This window comes from Pogona vitticeps, chromosome 2, assembly GCF_051106095.1.
Source record: "Pogona vitticeps strain Pit_001003342236 chromosome 2, PviZW2.1, whole genome shotgun sequence".
Taxonomy (NCBI): domain Eukaryota; kingdom Metazoa; phylum Chordata; class Lepidosauria; order Squamata; family Agamidae; genus Pogona; species Pogona vitticeps.
The window spans coordinates 122,632,748-122,655,917 of record NC_135784.1 but is presented as its reverse complement, the minus strand read 5'-3'; the positions used below and the strand labels follow the sequence as shown (position 1 = coordinate 122,655,917).

At 43.2% G+C, this 23,170-nt stretch overlaps 1 protein-coding gene across 9 annotated transcripts in view; it reads left to right on the top strand.

Annotated features, from left to right (window-relative positions):
* The window catches only part of CACNA1A (calcium voltage-gated channel subunit alpha1 A), a 355,947-nt gene that overhangs the window by 275,982 nt on the left and 56,795 nt on the right, over positions 1–23,170 (top strand). For 7 of the 9 annotated variants that reach the window (XM_078385849.1, XM_078385848.1, XM_078385852.1 and 4 more), the window contains 2 exons: positions 8,028–8,155; positions 11,193–11,289. In XM_078385849.1, coding sequence (XP_078241975.1) covers positions 8,028–8,155; positions 11,193–11,289 — 225 coding nt within the window. Of the gene's footprint in view, positions 1–8,027; positions 8,156–10,150; positions 10,248–11,192; positions 11,290–23,170 lie in introns of all 9 variants that reach the window. The other 2 variants (XM_072990312.2, XM_078385851.1) reach the window with 1 other exon arrangement.

Sequence of the window (23,170 nt, the reverse complement as noted above, 5' to 3'; positions counted from 1 at the left end):
ATGGGGTGTCCCTGAGGTGCCAGAAGTATCGAAACATGGTGAAAATTTCCTCATGCTGTCTAAGAGAGGCTACCATAAGTCTTTTCATTTAAAAAATATCCCTGTACTTCTGCAAGCTAATACTGTACTTCCTTCCCATGACATTCATGTCCTGCTTATGGACTTCCCAAGGGCAATTACTGTAGTTTGTTGCCGTGTGAACAGAATCAGGCTTTCGGTCTGATCCTGCATGTTGCATTCTAGAAGGATGCTATTTATTGCAGTTCAATCAAGAGACACAGGCAGCCTTTGAGTCTTCTCATTACCACTCCTCAAATGACAAACAGGTAGTTCTGTAGGAGAAAAAGTGGCCTGAACCTGCTTCTCCCAAGTATTATCCAGTGTGATGTGGAGGCTGCAGTCACTGAATGGTGACTTGAGGTGGACAAGCAGTCTTGGCTCTGTGACAGATACTGTGTGAGTTACTGTTGGATGAAGTAAATACCAGCTTATGCCTTTTTCTACTCATGTGTACTTGTTTCAAGGGTTAATGTATATCTATCTTCATGTCAATGTGTTTGTGTCTGTGTCCTTGCTATTGAGCACCCCTAGGCTGAAAAGGCATAAGTATTGCTTCTTCTTCGTGGTCTCTATGAATGCACACTAATGGGTTAATCTGCACCTGTGCAGAGATCTCCGGAATATTCTAGAGCTCAAACATGCGTTCGCTAGGACCGCCCGCAAGTACACGTGGTCCACCCATCGTGGTGATTACCTCAGTTCCTTTTTGCTGCCGCTGAGGTCTCATCTCTCTGAGCTCTCCGTTTGAGCAGATTGGTTCTTTTCCTGAAAAAAAACATAATTAGTAGTTCGTATTTTCAAATAGACTGTTCAATATACCTTTTTGTTACTCCTTGTGAGTTTCTTCTCGTTTTTACCTTCCTTCTCCATTCCACCCCCCCGTTTTCTCCCCTTCCCTTTTTAAAAATTTATTTATTTATTATTCATTCATTCATTCATTCATTCATTCATTCATTCATTCATTCATTTGATTTATACCCCGCCTATCTGGGTGACTCGTCCACTCTAGGCGGCTTACAATATAGGCCATTAAACAGATGCACTTCGTACACTAATTAGTTGCCAGTTTCTGACAGCCACGATTCTTCCCTATTTTGTTTGGGAGAGTCGCATCAAACAGACTCTTGCTCCTTTTGCAAAAACTTTACTAAACAAGCCATCAAGCTCCGTCAACAACATCTTAAATCTTTCCCGTAGGAGCAATCTCTTCGTCCACCATCCAAGATGGAGGACTCTCAACCTGCCACCAGTTTCTTCAGCCACTAATTCGCCGTTACAGTTTCCTAAACCTAAGCCAAAATTGCCCAAGTCAAAATCATCTGGATCAACGTCTCAATCTGGAACCAAACCGAAGAAATAAAAAAAAGTCTTCTACAGACATCCAACCATCAGTACAGCAACCTTTCGTACAGAGTCAACCAACTATTGATCTTGATATTGACCGTGAATCCATCCCACCTCCGTCTGGCCAACCTCCTTCTCCTTTGCTCCCTTGGTCTCCCTCTTGGACAGATACCTCCACTGAGGTGACCATACTGCCTTATTCAGCCTGTTCGAGCCCCAAATATGTAGGTCTCTCTGTGTCTCAGTGTGAGTCCGGATCACTATCTGTTCCTGTTGATCCACTTCCTATGTGGAAGAGAAAGGCAAAACTCCACCACATCAAAGACACTGGCTGTTCCTATACCGTTATCTCACAGCCTCTGAGTCATTTGGGACTGCCAGCATCACCAGGTTCCTGGGCTCGAGTAACAGTTTATGAGCCTCCTCTCTACTGCGAACTGCCACCTAAGCAGTATCAACACCATCCACACCGGTATTGGCACCATGATACCGAAAGTTACATTGATCCCAACCATTTGTGGTATGCATACTATTATCCTTTGGACTCTTCAGCATCCCCCTCGCCTCCTCGATACCGTCTTGGCTACTACTACAGTCAGTCTTCCGATGATGAGAGTGTTTATCCCATTTCAGTACCAAAGCCCCATAAGAAATCTCACAATGCCATGCATCAGCTGCCCTGTTTCCATCGACCTCGATAGCGAAGAAATTAAAACCTTTGGTTGAACCTTCTGTATCATTGGTTAATATGGCTGCCCCTTCTTGGGACCGTTCATCATCCTTAAAAGTTACCACAACTTACCTGGTACTGTGGACTCTAGAAAGCCTCACGAGCAGAGACCACACCTCTCCATACAATGATTACAGGGAGGGCATGGTACTGGAGCTTCTAAATGCCACCGGACTGACGCCCCTCCTGATACATCTACCTCATCATATCAGCAAGGCTCATCACTTTCACCAGAGCATTCGTCGGAATCTGACTCCTCCATTTCCATGGTCTCCTAAGAATCAGCTTCCAATCTTCCTACTCCCGATTCCGATGTTGCTGATGCTAACCCTCCATCACCATCTGAAAATTTCTCCTCTTATTCCCAGTTAATCCTCTGTATTGCCAAGGCCATGGACCATGACGTTCAGCAACCAACCGAATCCAAACCTGACAAGGCATATGAGGATACTGATGAGGATCAGACACCCCCACTTCGTATGGGGTTCATTCCATCCCTGCTCAAGCTTATTAAACAGCCTTGATCTAAACCATCCTCAGTGCCTCAGATCTCGCGCAGAGTTGATAATCTATACAAGACGCATGGTACCAACATGGATTTTCTTTCCAAGCATGCCCCTCCTAATTCTGTGATTGTGGATGCTACCCAGAATCATTCTTGTAATCACTCCAACACCACTCCAAATAATAAAGAGGGTAGAAAGTTGGACATTATCAGTCATAGAGTTTACTCTCTCGCATCCTTTACCCTATAGGCTGCCAACTATTTAGCTGCAATGGGAGCCTACTTACCGACCGTCCTGCTTCCCACTCCATCCCCTCCCGTCACCACCCACCTCGGACCCCATTTTCAGTCTTGGGTGCGTATTACCACGGATTCATGGGTCCTATGAATCATTTCCATTGGATATGCAATAGAATTCCTTTCCGTACCACCACCACGGATCATTCTGACTTCCCCATCTAGCGCTTTCAAATCAGAGATCTGGTCACTCCTTTCAAAGAATGCTATTTCTCTCATCACCTCGAGTGCCTCCAACCCGGGCTTTTTCTCCCAATACAGTACTTCCTTGTTCCAAAATGAGACAACACTCTATATCCCATCCTCGACCTTCACGACCTCAATTCCTTCATCACTCAGAGGTGCTGCTGCATGGTGACTCTGGAACATATCCTTCCCCTTCTCCAGGAGGGAGACTGGTTCTCTGTCATTGCCTTGAGCAATACCTATTTTCATATCACCTTCAGACACGACCACCGCAAATTCCTTCGCTTCTCCCTCGGTCACGCCAACTACGAATTCAACGCCCTACTGTTCGGTCTCTCCACAGCTCCACTAGTGTTTTCCAAAATGCATGGCCCCCATAGCGGTGGACCTTTGCACCCTTGAAATCTCAGTGTTCCCGTACATCGACGACTGGTTACTTGTGGCTCACTCACGAGCACAAGCTCTAAAAGACATTTCTGTCGTCCTTTCTCCTTTGGCAGATCTTGACCTTAAGGTCAGTATCAACAGGTCAGTACTAACTCCCTCTCAAAGAGTGAATTACATTGGCGCCGTTCTAGATTCACATCATGCCAGGGCTTTCCTCCCTCGAGAACATGCAATCAAGATACATTCTCTTGTCATCCACTTCCAGCCTTACACATGGGCCACTGCTCATTATGTACAGTGCCTCCTCGGCCTCATGGCCTCCACCACATCCATCACTCAACATGCCCAACTGAAAATGCGCTCATTACAGGTGTGGTACCTCTCCTTATTCGACCCACTTCTCAACCCACCCACTATGCTTCTACAAGTCACCCATGAGCTTGCATCCCAGCTGATCTGGTGGATCACACTGGCTAATCTCTTCCTCAGACAACTGTTTCCACCTCTCCAATTGGCAATTCAAGTTACAACTGATGCCAGCCCCGTCGGTTGGGGTGCACATGGCAAAGACCTTCAAATCCATGCCACATGGTCTTCTCACAAAAAAACTCTCCACATCAACTACCTCAAATTGCTAATGATCTTCAAAGCATTCTGTGCTTTCCAGCCACTCATTGCAGGCACCACACTCCAGGTAACCACAGACAATACAACAGCACTTTATTATATCAACAAACAAGGGGGTACACACTCTCTACCCCTCCTCTATCTTGCTGTCCAATTTTGGGAGTGGTGCCTGGATCACCACATCTTCCCAACAGCGGCCCACATTGCCACGCAACACAACGCATTGGCGGACTCTCTCAGCAGACTGAATTGTCAAATGCATGAGTGGTCCCTCGACCATACCATCTTTTTTCAACTTTGCAACAAGTGGGGTCACCCCGATATAGACGTGTTCGCCACAGCGATCAATACCAAATGTACCCAGTGCTTTTCCAGGGCAGGCTTCGCCCAAGGGTCTTTCAGCGATGCTGTCATGGCGAGCTGGATCATGCACCTCCTTTACTTCTTCTCTCCAATACCACTTCTCCTGCAAACCATTGCCAAGTTGAGACACAACCGTGCAAATGTCATTCTAATCTCCCCATATTGGCCGAGGCAACCCTGGTTCACGATGCTCACGTCCATGACATCTCAATCCATCCGTCTCCCTCACCTCCCTCATCTCCTCACTCAGCATCATGGTCAGACTTACCATCCCGACCTATAATCCCTGCACATAACAGCTTGGCGGATCCTCCCTCCCTAAACGCCATCCTCATCCATTCCAGGAAATCGACCACAAATCAACTTTATTCGTACATGGTCTGCTTTCCAAAAGTTCGCTCATCAGAATGATCTTCCTATGGCTCCTACTACCCTTTGAGCAGTTTTGACCTTTCTCTCTTATCTCTTTGACTGCCATCTCTCATTATCCACAATCAAAGTCTACATGTCTGCTATCGTAGCTTACCAACCACAGGACTCAGACACCACCTTGTTATTCCGGCATCCCACACTGAAGCATTTTCTCTGGGGAGTGGCTCATCTCAATCCATCTAGGCCCTCTCCTACGCCACAGTGGTTGCTACACATGGTCTTCCGGCGTTTGTCACTTCCGCCCTTCGAACCTCTCACCACTTCCTCCGAGCGTTTCCTCTCCTTTAAAGTTTTGTTTCTCATGGCCATCACATCTGCCCATAGGGCGTCCGAAGTAGCAGTGCTCCATGTGGACTCTCCGTTCCTGCAATTTCATCCAGATAAAGTCACCCTATGTCCAGACATTTCTTTCCTCCCCAAGGTCATTTCTGATTTCCACATCCGTCAACCAATTATCCTACCTACCTTCTTCCCATCACCATCAACAGGTGTTGAATGATCCCTCCACCTCTTGCATGTGAGGTGTGCCCTTGCCTTTTATGTCATAAATCTAAGCGGTTATTTATATCGCCTCATCCACCTCACAGAGGGGCAGAGCTATCCATGCAGACTATCTCACAATGGTTGTTGTGCGTTTTTCGGGCTCTTTGGCCGTGTTATGAAGGTTGTTCTTCCTAATCTTTCGCCAATCTCTGTGGCCGGCATCTTCAGAGGACAGCACTCTGTGCTCTGGTGTAGTTGGCTTGGGAGTGGAGTATTTATGGCTGTGAGATAGGCTTTTGTCTTTTTCTGTAAATGGGTGTTTAGTGTGTCTTGTTGTGGGTGTATTGTTGTGATAAGGAGGAGAGATTATCTGTCACTGTGACTCATGGGTGTCATTAGCTGGTCTTTAGTGTGTAGTGATCCCCGGTCCTTGCACTCTGTATTTTTGAGAGCTGGGAGCCAAGTTTTGTTGAGTTTCAAACTTTCCTCTTCAACAAAAAAGAAGAAAGTTTGAAACTCAACAAAACTTGGCTCCAAGCTCTCAAAAATACAGAGTGCAAAAGGTCAACGAACTGTACCCAGCCACAAGAACCTGGGATCACTACACACAAAAGACCGGCTAATGACACCCATCAGTCACAGTGACAGATAATCTCTCCTCCTTATCACAACAATACACCCACAACAAGACACACTAAACACCCATTTACAGAAAAAGACAAAAGCCTATCTCACAGCCATAAATACTCCACTCCCAAGCCAACTACACCAGATGCTGGCCACAAAGACTGGTGAAACGTTAGGAAGAACAACCTTCAGAACATGGCCAAAGAGCCCGAAAACCCACAACAACCATTAGATCCTGGCCATGAAAGCCCTCGGGAATATCTCACAATGGATTGTGCAGACCATATGCCTCACTTACCAGCTCACCCAGAAGCCTCTCCCTACCAATGTCAAGACTCACTCTACCAGGGCAATAGCTGCCTCCACAGCTTTTCTTCGAGGCCTACCTTTTCCAGATATCTGCAAGGCTGCTACATGGTCAACTCCATTGACTTTTGCACCCAGTTATCATTTGGATGTACAGCCCAAGGCAGATGCGGCTTTCAGTTGCGCAGTATTGTCTTTGGTCTTCCCCTGATGTCCCTCCACCTATAAGGTAAGCTTTTTAATCACCCATTAATGTGCACTCACAGAGACCACAAAGAAGAAAGAGAGGTTATTTACCTGTAACTCTGGTTTGAGTGGTCATCTGTGGATTCAAACTTCCCACTTGTCCTCCCCTCTGTCCATCACGTCTGTCTCATTCTGCAGGCAGCAGCGGGCTTTTTGGGAAACTGAGGTAATCCCACAATGGGTGGACTACATGTACTGGGGGGGGCAGTCCTAGCGAATGCATGTTTGAGCTCTAGATTATTCTGGAGATCTCTGCACAGGCGCAGATTAACCCATTAGTGTGAATTCACAGATGACCACTCGAAGAACCAGAGTTACAGGTAAGTCACCTCTATATAAATAGACACATAATATGAGTAGTTTGTAAATGTGAATGTATGAGGGCCCATCCACACTGAGTATTTGTTCAACTCTTCTTGCACCCATGATACTGGTGTTACATCCTTGCATCCACCCGATGCAAGGCTGAAACTAGTGTTAACGTATTCAAAGTGGAACAAAAAGCCTTTACTCTGCCTCTTTTGCTTTGCTCTGACTTTTTCCAGTGCATGATTTGCTTATGTGGGCTCCAGTATCACATTGCATGCCAATCCATTTCATCCCCATCTCTTTTTGTGGGTGGGTGTCAAGTTATGACATTTCCTTATGAGTATGTTCTGCTGGTCAGTTTCCACTGCTCCAGACTTTACTACTGTATGGTTTTATCAGCTATTCCTCCACTTGGCTTTTAACTGCCTTTTAGTGTATCCGTGTAGCAGTATAGCACAATAGTGGTTTTGAAAATTAAAATTAAATTTAAACATTTATTAATTATAAAAATTATAAATGTTTTTTAAAATTATACTTATAAAACACTGGCAAAAACATGAAGATTTCATGATGGGTGGGTCAAACAAGAGATGAAAAGTGGAGAATGTCAAGTAGATGGGTTGGAGAGAAGTATCAGTTGTTCCTGCATCCTACTTTTTAATCGAATTTAAAATATTATCTTTTTGCACCATAGTACAAAATTGAAAAGTAAAAAGTAACAGGTGCTACCAGAATAACCCAGTACATCCTGATGCATCCAGCAACAAATACCCTCCCCATTGTATTGATGCTTATACAGGGACAAGCTATTCAAACTGGAAGGGGAAAAAAACAGAAGGATCCAGAGCAACCCTAAAACCACTAGCAACAGAACTACAGTGTGCATAAGCCCTAAGTATGTGCAAACATATGTGACATGAGCTTATGTGCCACTGATTACTATTTTCATCTTTCTCGTTAGCTGCTTGAACTCATATAAACTCCCAAGTTTCATGTGACTTCCTTACCTGGGCTTAGGTCTGAGGCAAGATCAGCCTCAGCATTGTTCCTGCATATCATGAGTTCTAACCTCTCTCTCTCTCTCTCTCTCTCTCTCTCTCTCTCTGTGCTTCTTTAATGCTACAGATGTTGAATCTTTTTGTGGCCGTCATCATGGACAATTTTGAGTATTTGACCCGTGACTCTTCTATTTTGGGTCCTCATCACTTGGATGAGTATGTGCGTGTGTGGGCTGAGTATGACCCTGCTGCCTGGTAAGGACACACCTACCTTGCTGGTCCCAATGCTAAACTCAGATATATATATTTTGCCCCAGCACAAGCAAAAGCTTAGGGGAGCAGATTAGACTGATTAGTGTGCGAGGACATGCCTCCTTAATAAGGAGAATGGGGACTGAGGAAAAGGTAGAAATGTAAGATTATGTTGGAATGCCAACTCTAGTGGGTAGGAAGAAGAAAGTTGTGAAAGCCAGGACAGCTGAGTTCTCTCCATCAACTTCATGCCAGGTACAAGCATTAGCTCCTAGTGGGAGGCAACCAGACCAGGTGGATAGGTAGGAGTTAAGACTCCTGAATTCTGTTCACAGAAGAAGAAGAGTTTATGCTTGGATAAGAGCTAAGATATGAGGTTAGCATGATAAGTGTGGAAATGATCTCATGTGCTGTGACAGCCAGGCTGAGAGCAAGACTCTCTGAACCCACTGCCTCTGTTTGCATGCAGCTCCATTGTGAGCCACCCATCTTAACTGAGCTCCTGTCAGCATGGAGCTGTGGCCACTCTGCCATTTCCATTCCTGTTGGCTAATTTCTGTGGTTCTCACTTGAAGAAGTGACTGGAAAAAGCCAATGTGGGAGGTTTATTGCTGATTAACATTTCCTCTTTTACTTTTAGGTTTTTGCTGCTGGATTCTGTCAAGTCCTCACAAACACACACACACCAGACATCCCCACCCCACCCCCTCTGTTCAAAAGGGCACGATGGCCATCCCTTTGTGGCCATGCCCTGCTATTTTCCCTATTCTTCTTTGTGGGCTACATTTAGCCCTTGCAGTACAAAAATTGGGTAACATCCATTTTCAAGCCAGACATCTGTGATCTCAATAAAGCCTGCCAGTGGCTGTGTGTCAGGTTTTGTGCCAAGCTAGCAACATTGTGCAAAAGAAGGGCCATGGGGCTATTATTGCCGCAGCTTGCACAAAACCTACAGATATGTTGTTCAACAGTCACAGAGATGTTGCACACAGCAGCTCTGTTAGCAAAAGGCAACACACTCAAAAATTTCAGTGTGTGTGTGTGTGTGTGTGGTGAGTCTGCTAGGGTATGCTGGCCTTTTTATTTGTGTGTGTAAGTTTGTTCTTGTAATATTATCTATGGTTTGCCGGGGAGGAAACCAGATACTCTGCCATTGCACGTGCCAGTAGACATAATCAGCAGAGTTGTATTAATTGGAACTTAGCAGAAGATCCAGCCAGCATTCTCTTAATATTGTTTGTCTTCCTTGTGCCCTGTTAAGAATGAATGAGCGTTGAGTCCAGGTTTAATGTGTTTGTTTACACTGCCAGCCCTAATTGGCAAACCCTGCCAAGCCCAGCTGAGGGAATGTCTATGAGAGAGCCTGTGCTGTGCAGGGGTAGGAAATCCAGCTCTGCCCCCACCTGAGCACTGGTTTCTCTGCCTTTGTTAACAACTCCAATAAGCAGAAAGTGAATGAAACATTGATATGAATCCCAGGACTTCTGAAGTCCATGACACAGTGTCCAGTTTCAAAGAGTCCATTATGGGTTTCTGAGAAGCAACAGTGCCTAGTGTTGTGGGGGTGGGTCTTGGGTGGAAGGGAACAACTAGGAAGCCAAGATTCCGCACAGGTCTAATCACCTTTGACTTGACCTATGATAATCTCACCTTACTGTATAATGATCATCTCACCTTATTGATAAGGCAGAGGCATTCATGCCAAGCTGTCCACTGTCTTGATCAATGTAAAGAGAGCTGGCTCACCTTCCTTCTGACAGCACTGAGGAGGAAGGAGATGGAGCTGCAATGAAACCTGCCCTGCAGTTTTAAGCACTCATTTCCTCCTGTTGCAGCCAATGGGAAGGTTCAGCTCTTCTACATAATCTAAGGGTAGCAGTATGGCTGGACTGAAGATCTTTAGCCAACAGTCCTGCTATGTTATGTGTGTAGATGATGGTGTATGTGTTTCTCATGCCCTGTAGCGTCTGCACTAACCCCCATGTATTCTTCTTGCAGTGGCCGAATTCATTATAAGGATATGTACAGTTTATTACGTGTAATATCTCCCCCCCTGGGCTTAGGCAAGAAATGCCCTCATAGGGTTGCTTGCAAGGTTTGACTTACACTAAAACCTGCTAGCATCAACGGAATGAATGTTGCTTATGATTTCTTTAATATATATATTTCATATATATATATCTATATATATCTGTATCTGTACACATATCTATCTTTATATTGCACTTTCAAGAGTAATTTATTAATGTAATTAGCCAACAGAATGCGTGAAATGATGCTTCCACCCAGACCAATAACGCATGGAGCATACCGGTTACCTTCAACCATCTCTGCTTGCTGTTAGCTGGAGCTAGGCCTGGAGGGTTCTATGAGTCTCTCTGTACCCACCTCCTCCACCCTCTGCACATTAATACTTCATCTGAGGAGGACAGAGACTCCATTGATACCTCTACCATTCCCCTTTTCCTTCCTTTCCCAAATCTTCCTACCCTCCCTTTCCCTCCACGCTCTCTCCCTGTACTCTGCCCTCCTCCCACATTGGCAAAGAGGGGCTTTCTCATCTCAACCTGTGTTTCTCTTTCTTTCCTCCTTTTCTGTGGTTGTTCATTACTAAGAGGACCTGACTTTACTCTCCTTGGCCCAATAAACGCAAGGGGATTTTGGTCTGCCGTATAATTTCAAACTGGGCAAAACAGATGGAGGCACATGCTTCAGCTAAATCTGTCCCTTTTGGGATGGGAACATAAGTTCTGAAACTATAGTGCATGTGTTTAAGCATTTTGCTGGATCACAGCTACAGTTTAAGGAACCATCCTTCTATTTCTATCATTCATGAAGACCAAGCATATTCAGAGTCTTTGCTGACAAACAGCACAGTAATCTTTACATTTTTATCTTCCATTTTTTTTTCCTTTTCCAATTGATTTCCAATATTTTTTCTCTTTGTTGCATCTCTCTCTCTCCTATTTTTCCGTGTATTTTTTCCTTTTTATTATTATTATTTTTTGGTTGTTTTTATTTTTTAATTTTTTGCTCCCAGGGGCCGGATGACTTTCACGGACATGTATGAGATGCTGAGACATATGTCTCCACCCCTGGGGTTAGGGAAGAAATGCCCAGCCCGTGTTGCATATAAGGTAGAATATTTTTTTAAAAGACATAAACAAAAATATTTCAAGTTAGCTTCATTTTTAACTTTTTTTAAGGACAAAATATTTAAACCTATAATTTTTGTACATTTCTTTCCCTTCCTCCTCCCAATCCAATTTCTTGAGCAGTAACAGTGTGTCCGTTCAGTACCGTTAGCGTTCCATGTTTCAGAGACTCCATTATGGCCAGTAGATGTGGGGCGGGTAAGAAGGAAAGCCAAGGTGCATGTTCCTACTCAAAATCCCCATCAAACTGCCACCAGCCCATCCTTCTGTATATAGCAGAAGACACACTGCTTTTAGGAGTGTGATTACCCATTTCCCTTGCCCCCCCCTCAGACAGCCTAAAACACTTGCAATTTTTCTGTGACTATCTAGGCAATACAGATACTGCAGATTAACTGGAAACAAAAGCCAGAAGGGGAAGAGAGATCAAAGACCCAAAACGCGCTGAATGAAGCCATGTAGGCATTTGATCTGACCATTATGTGCCATCGGTTCATCTCCAGCAGCAAACAGGGTTGCTCTAAGTATATGAATATCAAGAACCCCCCAAAAAGTGACATACAGCCTTGGGTGTTTCTGTTTAAGGATACATTGAAAAGAAATATTTGTTATCCCTATGTGGTAGAGACACATATGCTTGGAGCTTAGTTACTGTCTTCATATGTGCAGTTGAACAGTGTAGCCTATCATAAGAAGCTTACCCACCCTTTTAAAGCCTTCAAATGAGATTAAGTTTTTGTGGCTTCTGTATTCCCTGAATGGAACATGCGAGTACAACTGCTTCCAAGGCCAAATATCCTGTTGTGGTCTCCACAGCATAAACGGAGTCCTCCAAATTATTACTAACTCACCTACAGTAAGTAATATTAAATGAGGGGGGGTGGAATGGAAGGCTCCTGTGGTTAATAAGAGCAGTTGCAGGTTCTTTACACTTAGTGCCCTCCTGCACAAGAACGATATCATTGACTTGCGTACGTCCTGTATGTGCTTTCTTAGTGTCCAAATAACTGCCGAGAAATTAGAAGACTCGATGCATTTGAAATCACATTTAGTCCCATACAAACATGTTATTCAAGAGTATTCTTAGGTTCAAATATTAGGCTCCTCCTCACCTGCCTGTCAAAAATGCTCCCTCGTGTCCTTCTGGCTGCCTCTAGAAAGTCAAGGCAAAAAAAAAAAGGTTCCCATGTTTTTTCTGATGCTTCTTTTGATATCTTTGAGTCACTTAAAACAAGACACCCTCTTTTCACTGCTTCTGCCTCCATAAAGGTTTGACTCCCTATGAAAGAACACAACCTTAGGGGAAGTAATACACTACTCTAAAACAGAAATAAAGTAACTAACTTTTTTTCTGCCCCCTTTTCTCTGCTGCTCCATGCCTCCTTCTCTGTCAATGCAGTTCTAACCTATCAGAAGCTTTCCCCCCTCTGCTCCTTAGTATCTCCATACTCTAACCCTAATCCTTTTACACACTTCAGTAACAGTTCCATAACTACATCTTCAGCTTCCTTTCCTTCCCCAAGTCTACCATTTTCTGTATCTCATTTTCTGTCTCTGTGTGTGTGTGGTCTCCCCTTTACCCATTCAACCACTGATTTTCTTTTGCTGGTTCATGGCACAGATATTGAAATGTTCTCTTTGACTTCAGTGAAATGGACTTTTGTCTGTCATCCTTGAGAGTGGAGAGGAAAGAAAACACACAAACACACACACCTTGCTGGTTTGTCAGTTGGGATAACATCGGTAGTCTATTTTTTAGTCTAGTCTGTTTCCTCTGTGCGATAGAAGGAGTTGCTGTGTGATAGAAGAGTAAGAAGGAAGGTTAGGCAAAGGACCACATCTGCTTGGGAAAGAGCATCAAAGGAAAGATGGAATGCTTCAAAAAGACGGTGAGTAAGAGGCAATGCTTGTGAGCCTGGTTCCTGAGATGGATTGCACTACCCTGTCTTGAAGATGTTCCATTCATCCTGTTATTCTGGAACACAACATCCTGAAAAACTAGATAGAAAAATAAGCATTACCGAAACAATTGATGTCAGGTATTAATATTAAATGACGGTCCTCTTGGTCTTGCTGCTCTGATGACAGAGGAACTACAATGGAGGATCATGTTGCCTAGCTCGCTGGGTGCCACATCATCTGTCTGGGGTCTGATGTTTACACATGCTATTCCACTCCTCCCATATGATCCCTGCTTTTCTAAGTTCTAAATAAGGGCAGGGAAGCAATGTTAGTCAGAACAAAAAAAGCTAACATTGTTATTCATGGATTTTTAAGGTCACTTTAGAGGTCACAAAATATTATGCAAGCTTTCTGAAGAACTTAAAAGCTTGCACAGTATTTTCTAACCATTATGTTAGAAAGTTAGCCTAATAGATGTAGGACTTCCTAACTGTTAGAGCAGTATGACAGTGGAACCAGTTACCTCAGGAGTTGGAGAGTGCTCCAACACTGGAGGCATTCAAGAAAAACTTAGATAATCACCTGGCAGATATGCTTTGATTGTATTCCTGCTTTGAGCAAGGGGTTGGACTTGATGGCCTTGTAGGCCCCTTCCAGCTTCACTTTTCTATGATTCTATGTATTGGCCAGTGTTATTATATGAGTGGAAGCTGCTTCCACCAGTGATTCTCTTCTGCCAATCACACCCTAAAAACATATCCTTGAATAGGTAGAGGTGTGTGTGTGTGTGTGTGTGTGAGAGAGAGAGAGAGAGAGAGAGAGAATCCCAATGCTACTATTGGACTTAAGCCTTTATGGCAACATAGATTTTAATGTTTTTCTTCAGGTTACTGAAGTGTTTTTCCATAGGACAAATGTCAGTAAGTCCTCAGATGTTCCTTGCTACTTTAGTAAAGTCAGGGTTTGTTTGTTTCAGTCTGTTAAATAGGTCCTTTTATCTTGTGAGCTATTCCAGAAGCAGGAATGGGATGTTGCGTTTCTCTTAGGATGCATATCACTGTACACAAGAGATATAGGTATTTTTGTTCAAAAAGTCTGTTGGAGATTTTAACATCCGAAAATAATTGAACAAATAACAATTTTTAGTCCAGCATGCTCTGATACCCAGAAAAATAGTAGTATAGCATCTGCAATGTACTAAGCATATATACTAGGGATATAAACCAAAAAGCCATAATCAGTATTGGTTTCTAGTAGCTATCTTGACAATTTGTACAGAGTACAAGAAGGAGTTTATGAGCACTTCTTCCAGCATCCTATACCAAAATCTGTAGTAATGGCTTTATCAATGTGGGGGGAGGGGGAATTGTTCTCTCTAATAAGGTGAGTTGATCTGCTTGGACACAACACCTAGTCCAGAGCAGCTCTTAACAACAACAAAATGCCAACCAGCAGGCTTATTTGGGATGATATCAGACATTCCTGTGAGATAAGATAGCTGCTGTCCGAAGCAGGTAGGAGGATTATTTCTTAAGGAGGCTGCAAATGGTATCTCAGCAGCCAATGAATGCCACTTAATATAGCCAGTTGTTCTGCCAACATTTTAGTGGGGCCGTTACCTTGCAAGGGCATGCATGACTCTAATCCAACAGTCTCTCACAAGATAACAGGGACAAGGAAATTGATATACCCTTTGGTTGCCAGGGTCTTTATTCATCTAAAACAGATGAGAAATTGGAGGCAGATCACAGGTTAGTCACAGTGGCCGTACAAATGGGAGGCCTTCCAGCCCCTTCTCACTCCCAGCAGTCTTCATCTTCGGGTTCCAAATGGAGATCTTTATAAAGAAAGCAAGGGGTTTGATGCCCTTACTCTCATTGTCACTTCAGCTATTACAATAAAATCCATCTACAATACCAGGACTGTTTGATACCATCCAGTATTTTGTATTGGTATTGGACCTGCTGTCTTTGGTACCAGACTTACTCAACATGTTCAGGTTTGGAACAATGTCACTATTGATTTATGTGTCTTCCACCAGTGAACATATTCTGTTCAACATCCTGTATTGAAGTGCTACGGGAAATCAAAACTTTCTTCAGCAAAGGAGGCTTTCCTTCTACATCTCAGTCACATTGTTTACTACTCCTGGTATTTCACAGTACCAAAGAAAGATGGAGGTCTACAACCTATTTCAGACTTTTGAAGTGTCAAAGCATTTGTCACTGCAAAATATTTTTGCATGGCAATTGTGGCTGATCTTCTCCTCTTGCACAGAGAGCACTACTGGTTTGCAACATTAATAAGAACACTTCCTTTCATGTGGCCATCCATCCTTCACATCAGAAGTATCTTCGGTTTTACTAGGAAAGGTTTACTATCAGTACATGTTGTTCCTTTCGGCATTTCTGTGGCACCAAGCATCTTTACCAAGGCTATGACAGTGGTGACAGCTTACTGAAGAAAGCAAAGTATTGTCATCGTTCCTGCATCAACAACTGGCTGGTCATTGCCCACACCAAGTCATGTTTACAGTACCGTCACAGCATTATCTTAACTCTCCTAAAAGACATGGGACCAAATATCAATATGAAAAAACAAATCATATTTGATTCCAAAACAGACATAATATTGGTTGTTGTGGATTTTTCGGGCTCTTTGGCCATGTTGTGAAGGTTGTTCTTCCTAACGTTTCGCCAGTCTCTGTGGCCGCCATCTTCAGAGGACAGCAACCTGTGTTCTGGTGTAGTTGGCTTGGGAGTGCAGTATTTGTGGCTGTGAGATAGGCTTTTGTCTTTTTCTGCAGATGGGTGATTAGTGTGTCTTGTTGTGGGTGTATTGTTGTGCTAAGGAGAAGAAATTATCTGTTCCTGTGGTTGATGGTGTCATTAGCTGGTCTTTTGTGTGTAGTGATCCCCTGTCCATGTGGCTGGGTAGAGTTTGTTGACCTTTTGCACGTTGTATTTTTGAGAGCTGGGAGCCAAGTTTTGTTGAGCTTCATACTTTCCTCTTTTTTGTTGAAACTGTGCTGGTGCTTCTGGATTTCAATGGCTTCCCTGTGCAGTCTGACGTAATGATTGCTGGTGTTGTCCAGTATTTCAGTATTTTGAAATAGAATTTCATGTCCAGTTTGTTTCAGGGCATGTTCAGCTACTGCAGATTTTTCTGGTTGTTGTAGTCTGCAATGTCTCTCATGTTCTTTGATTCAGGTGTGGATGCTTTGTTTTGTGGTTCCAATATATACCTGGCCACAACTGCAAGGTATCCGATATACTCCTGCGGTGGTGAGGGGGTCCCTTCTGTCCTTTGCTGACCATAACATTTGTTGTATTTTTGTGGTGGGCTTGAATACTGTTTGTAGGTTGTGTTTTTTCAAAAGTTTCCCCATGCAGTCCGTGACCCCTTTGATGTATGGCAGAAATACTTTATTTGTGGGTGGCTGTTTTTCTTCTTCAGTTCGGTGTTGTTTTCTAGGTTTGATGGCTCTTGTGATTTCATTTTTGGAGTAGCCATTTGCCTGTAGGGCCCAATTCAGATGGTTGAGTTCAGTGCTGAGAAACTGAGCTTCACAGTTCCGATTTGCACAGTCTACCAGTGTTTTGATTATGCCTCTTTTTTGCTGTGGGTGGTGTTTGGAGTTTTTGGGTAGGTACCGGTCTGTGTGGGTGGGTTTTCTGTAGACCTTGTGTCCCAGTCGGAGGTCAGTTTTGCATAGGACCATGACATCTAAGAAGGGGAGCTGGCCCTTTATTTCTTTTTCCATGGTGAATTGTATATTTGGGTGGATGCTGTTGAGATGGTTGAGAAATTCTTCCAATTTTTCTTCACCGTGACTCCAAATTGCAAAGGTGTCATCCACATATCAGAACCAGACTCTGGGTGCGAGGGGTGCCGAAACCAGGGCAAGTTTTTTCAAATGCTCCATGTAGAAGTTTGCCATAACAGGGCTGAGGGGGCTGCCCATGGCCAGTTTCTGAAGATCCCGGCCATGAAAGGCTTCGCAAATAGACATAATAATCATCAGAGCTCGATTTGATTCCAACGCATTGACATAGTATTCAGCAGATCCAGATTGCTTTCCTCACAAGCCATAGTTATGGATCCTGACGACAGAGCTCAAAGTATTATAACTGTGTTTCAAGTCATTGTTGACCATTTGACAGGCATGCCCCTATAAATCCTAAAATTGATTGTTATGTTCTTGACTTCTCAATTTCCCATCTTAACAGGCTGTGTATGAGACTTCTGCAGTAGTGCTTATTACAACATTATGATCCTACCTTCAGTACCAGGAGAAAGCAGTTTTATGGTGCCATTGAAACACTTCCATGTGGACCACATCAAAGAAATTGTCCCAATGGATCACTTTTGTTCCACCGAAACATGCATCATAGTGACAACAGATGTGCCAAAGAGGGATGATAGGACACTGCCTCCGGTGTCACACGGAAGGCAGCTGGATGACCAGGGGGGCTCAACATAATATCAACTTTTTTGGAGTTTATAGCTGTGTTCAAAGGTTGCAAGGCTTTTCGCACTGCTTGCTGATGTTACTATGCATATCATCCCAAGCAACTCCACCACTGTTTGGTACATAAACGAGGTTGGCACCAGATCCGAGAAATCTGTAGACCACACGCTGTGCCCTGGAACTGGCACATTTGCCACAGCATCTACCTCATCATGTTCCAGTGGAAATGAATTACCTTGCTGAGCAGAATATTCAGGGATATTCACAAATAGAAACTCCATCTGTTCCAATCTGAGCAACTGTTTCAAATATAGGATTGACCTCATATTGATGCATTCCCTGTGAAGAACTACAGAAAATTTGCATTATACTATAGCAGAGAAGGAACAGGCAAAACTCCCTAAAGGATGCCTTTTTACAATTCTGGAGTAGAAAGACACAGTACCTGCTTTTGCCTTCTTGTTACTAATCAGGGAGTGAAACTTTGTTGGGAATGGCCACATGATGTACTAATAGCTCTTTCATGATCATTATGAGATGTGATACCCTCTTCTTCTGCAGTTTAGTCAATGGTTCTTCTGCCACCTTAGCTGGATATCATCTCAAAAGAACTGGGATTGATACCATCCCAGATTGGACACCTTAAGCCTTACAGCATGGAGAATCCAATCTAGGACAGAGTAATTGACATAGTACAAGGTGCAAAAAAAGCCTTATGCTCTCAAGTCTTATGCCTGCAAATAGCAGTTTTTGCAAATTCCCGAAGACCAGCAATTGGATCCTGACAAATGTTTGTTTATCAAGTGTTATGCTTTTTGCTTATGTTATTGGATAAAAATGTGCCCCTTTTCTCTATAAAAGGTTATCTAGCGGCCTTATCAGCCTAGTTGGCCACAGCTGATAAGCATTATGCCTCTATATTCACTATTTCAAAGGTTAAAATGTTTTAATACATTTTACCACTGTGGAGCCTTTCCTTGATTTTGATTGTTCAATGAATGCAAGTGCCCATCTCCACTGCCTTTTTGGAGATGAGTTCACTAGTCTCCACCTTTTAGTGTGAATACATTGGGGCCACAATAAGAAAAACAGGTGGCTTCTTGGAACATTTGTTCTTCAAGTGGCCATCTCTGTGTTCACATGGCCTGCCCTCCTCCCCTCTTCTGGATCTACAGTTAACAGCTCTCTGCGTCTGTGGTGTCCAACTCTATAAACTAAGGAGAAGGTGTACTGAAGCATGCACTATAGGGGAAGTGGGATAGGGCCAAAGTACTGTATAGTAGGTTCTGAAAGGGGTGGCTCTGTGCAGGCACAGACCCAATGGTGTGAAATCACACATAACAACCCAGTGTTACAAGAAGTAACCTGTTAATGTGTTTTGAAAGGAGTAGGGGCTTTCCAGAGTCTTGGGCACAATTTTTCTCCATCAGCTGCTACTTAATACTTTGAAGTGAAGGTGTCGGGGACCTTTTACTTCCAAAGCGTGTTCTCTGCTAACGATCCTTGGTCATTCTTCTGGACTTTGCAGAAGCTGACGCCTGTGAGTACAAAGTAATTGTACTGTGTTGCCATACTTTGTCACATGCTGCACTTAAGCAGCAGTCTGTTTTGAGAGGAACCACTTTGGAGTTGCTGTATGAACTTACAAACTTATGATCCACCTTGTCCAACAGCATGGCACTCTCTCCCAAAGTCTCAGGCAAAGTTCTATTCAAGCACTGCTTCTGGAGATCAGGAAAGAGTTTGGTGTTGTCCTATTGAGCTGTGGTCTCTTTCATATCTAAACTGAATTTTTCTTATCCTTTCTGACCACTCATTTCCATGATTACATTTGACAAATTCAGCCTACAAGAAGAAAGAAAACAAGAAAGAAGTTGCGAGCTCTCAAATATGCTCAGCTGTGAATTAGCTACTTTGGTAGGGGATTTAACTCATAGACACTTGCAGCTGTACGATTCCATGCTTCTGAGTTATTTTCTGAGAGCCAGTGTAATATAGTATATAAGACTGTCAAGACTAGGACTCAGGAGGCCTGAGTTTGTCAAATTCCTACTTGGCCACAGAAACTCACTGGGCAGTGGCACTGGTAAAACCACTCCTTACTATCTCACATAGCTTGGAAATCATACTAGGGTTGTCGTAAACCAGAACTGGCCGGACATACAATATGCCTAATGGAAACTGCTTGACCTAAAAAGATGGTGATCAGAGAAGGAAATGTCTTTAATGTCTTAGTACACTATGTATTTCATTTCATGTGTCAATGGTAGTGCATATGGAATAAAGGCTGAATTAACAGAAAACCCATTTCTTGTTACTGGGTAACAAGAAGTTCTTCTTATGGGGGCACTGTTGGAAGGAACCATGTTTTGAAAATACCTCAAATATTCTGGCTGCCTTTTCAGTGAAGTCAGTGAATTTCGAAATATCACAAAGCTCACACTGCAGAACGTACCTCCTGCAATGGGATGGTTGCAAGGATCATGTTTTGCCTGGAGAAGAGCATTCTATGAATACGGCACACATGAAAGTAAGAGAATGTAACAAGTCTTGACAGAGATGGAATAGTTAAACCAGCTAATGATGGACAGGACTAAGGTGGAGTGAAGAGAGGGAAAAATCAGCTAAACCAGCTAGTTTGTGAACATTTTATAGGAGAGCTGCCTTGCAAGGAAATACACAGTGAAGCATAAACATCAGCACTTGGGAGACCATCTCTAGTTCATGGTTAATTTTAACACAGAGTTTAGCACAGCCTTGCATTGGATTTCAGGAATTAGATTAGTTTAGGATTAGTGAAAAAAGAGTGAAGAGACTGAAGACAGTAGGCATTGCTCAAGATATATGAGCCTTGGGATAGAGGTCAAGATCAGTAGATCCTATTAATAACTGTGCCATTTCCATATCTGTGCTTTTATCTTCCAATATCATCTGGGTTAAAATTGTATTTTAATAACTTATAACTCTAAAATAGCTTATTCCTTTGTTTATGCTACCGTCCTTCCTATCAGCTACCATTATCTATTCATCCGCAGAGTCACTTATTTATGGCACTTGGTGTTCAGAAAACCACTGAAATAAAGACTGCATAACTCCTATACCTTCCTCTGGAGGAAATAATGAGAGAATCTCTGCCCATATCCATCCATTCCCCCATTATTCCTTGTCACTGTTGCAGTCCCAGAGAACACAGAGTCTTCAGGGACTCTTCTGTGTCGGATAGCAATTTGTAGGACTTGCTGCTTCTACAGAATTCAAGCCTGTACATTACATGGCATTTTCATGTCCGTTAGTCCGTATAGTATGGCTAGCTTGATCTGGCCTTTTCTTCTCTCTTACTGTTTTCCTCCGTGCTTCATTCAATGGGCAGAGAATGGGCTGCTGTCCCCAAATTAACCCCTTGTGAATTCTTTGCCACAGTAATAAAAACCTCAGAAATTCATGTTCACCATGAATGAAATTCTAGACAAAGTGTGGTTTTCTGTGAATACTGGTCCACAAGTCTGTGGGACTTTATTTACATTATGATTGGCACGTGGATGCCTTGGGTCAGTATAAGGAAAGCTTGGATATGTCCAGGAAAAAGCAGGCAGAGCAGGAAAGGGTTTACAAGTCACTGCAGTATCAAGATGTCTGGCCAGATAGCTCCAATGTGGCAACATTTGACAGAATCTAATCATGGGTGGCAGCTTTGAGCAGGTCACTTTTAAATTCACATGATAGCACTGCTGCCTCCCAGAGCTGGACACTGCTGTTAAAGGGTTCCATGCCACGTGAACCAGTTGTGAGTGGGCACAGCCATGTTGCACCAGTTTCTTCTCTGGATAAGGTGCAGTGATCTAATCAAAGATGGAAGCTCATCCCAGAATTACAAATGAGCCCCCTTACATAAAATTTGGACCATAGTCTGCCTATGGTAATGTATGATGTGGTTTTGGAGAGAAGCATTTTCAGTATCGTCCCTGAGGAAGTCAACTATCTGAGCTACCCAAGTGGTGTAGCTGTTGCATTCTGACCGAGAATAAAACTAATATCAACTAATCTAAGTGAACTTCCAAAATGTCCAAAAAACCTCTTTCAAACCCCTCAGTGTGTTTACTTTAAAATGCAATGGCACAGGGAAGATGATGTAGAAGGCTGCCTTGTGTTCTGCAGGAGATGAGTCTCCATAAACAAATGTTTCACTCTGCCAGACCCTTTGAAGTTTGTATCAAACTGTGTGACAAAACTTGGCCGATATATCAGATGGTAAGGGAAAACTAGCTTGATACATGACTCAGAAATATTAAAAAGAATGAGGGGACATACAGCATTTTTATCACTCTTATTGCCAAGAAAGAGAATGCCGAATACCCAAGCACAGCATTCGGAAAGATTTATTCCATTGGCCCAGAACACAAGTTGATCTCTTGAGATTTAAAGGTTTTCTGAACATTAGGTTCCTGAGGAGTCTTGCTACTGAATATGTCATCCTCATCATCTGTATGTATGTATACTCCTGTCTTTTTTTTTTCATTTTCTTCCCTCCCTCTTTTGATGTCAGCCGTCATCATCCTGTGCACCTCTGTTCAATGACATCCACTTAACAAACCCAAAGATCCCAGTCGTCTAACCACCCTTTCCATTGGTCTGCAGCCTATCTCAGCTAATGCACCAGCAGGTCAAGTCCCCACCCTGAGCATCTTGTGTGACTTCCAGCCCACGGCCTTGGCTCAGAGGAATGGCACATGGCCCATAGTCTGTCAATTTCATTTCTTTCTTTTCTACCTTAAGGGCACACCCATTTTTGCACCAAGAGCCCATAATCCGGACCTTTCCCTTTAGAGCAATCGATACCAGAGCTATGAATGAGTCTCAAAGTGTTCTCTATGGATGCCTTTGCATTGTGATGTGGTGCATGCTGCATGTTCCTTTCGCATGCTTCTAGTCTTGCACATTTGAGGAAACCTGCTCTGTGGAATGGTTACAGTGCATTCTCCTTGGACCCCAGCCCTTTACTGCTGCTGTCTGCTGCTTTCTCGGAGAGATAGGATTTTTATTTTGTTTGTTTAGTTTTTACAATTTTTGCTTTGATATATAATCAAAAAAATGAGCTCCTTGGGGAGAACTCTATGGAAGTCAGAAAGAGGACCTCAAAAGAAATTAATTCCAGAGAAAATTATATGATGTCTAGAGGGATAAAACACATGGGATCCACTTGGATTCCTAATTTCTATCAACAATTATAGAGATAGAAAGTAGTATAGTAGCAAAATGGGGCCATTTGTTTCTTCCTGTTTCTGATAGTAAAGTGGCATCCAGTGAAGAAGAAGAAAAGCCAGGAAACATACAGGTTGTCTTGGAGAGACATTTAGGAAACAGTTATCTGTCTCCCAAAGTCATTGTCCATCTCCAAAAGGGAAACAGATAGCTCAGAAGACCAGTCACAAAAACGCTTCACTTAAAAAAAAAGAGTAGCAGTTATTTCAGTGGAATGAACGTCTAAGCAAC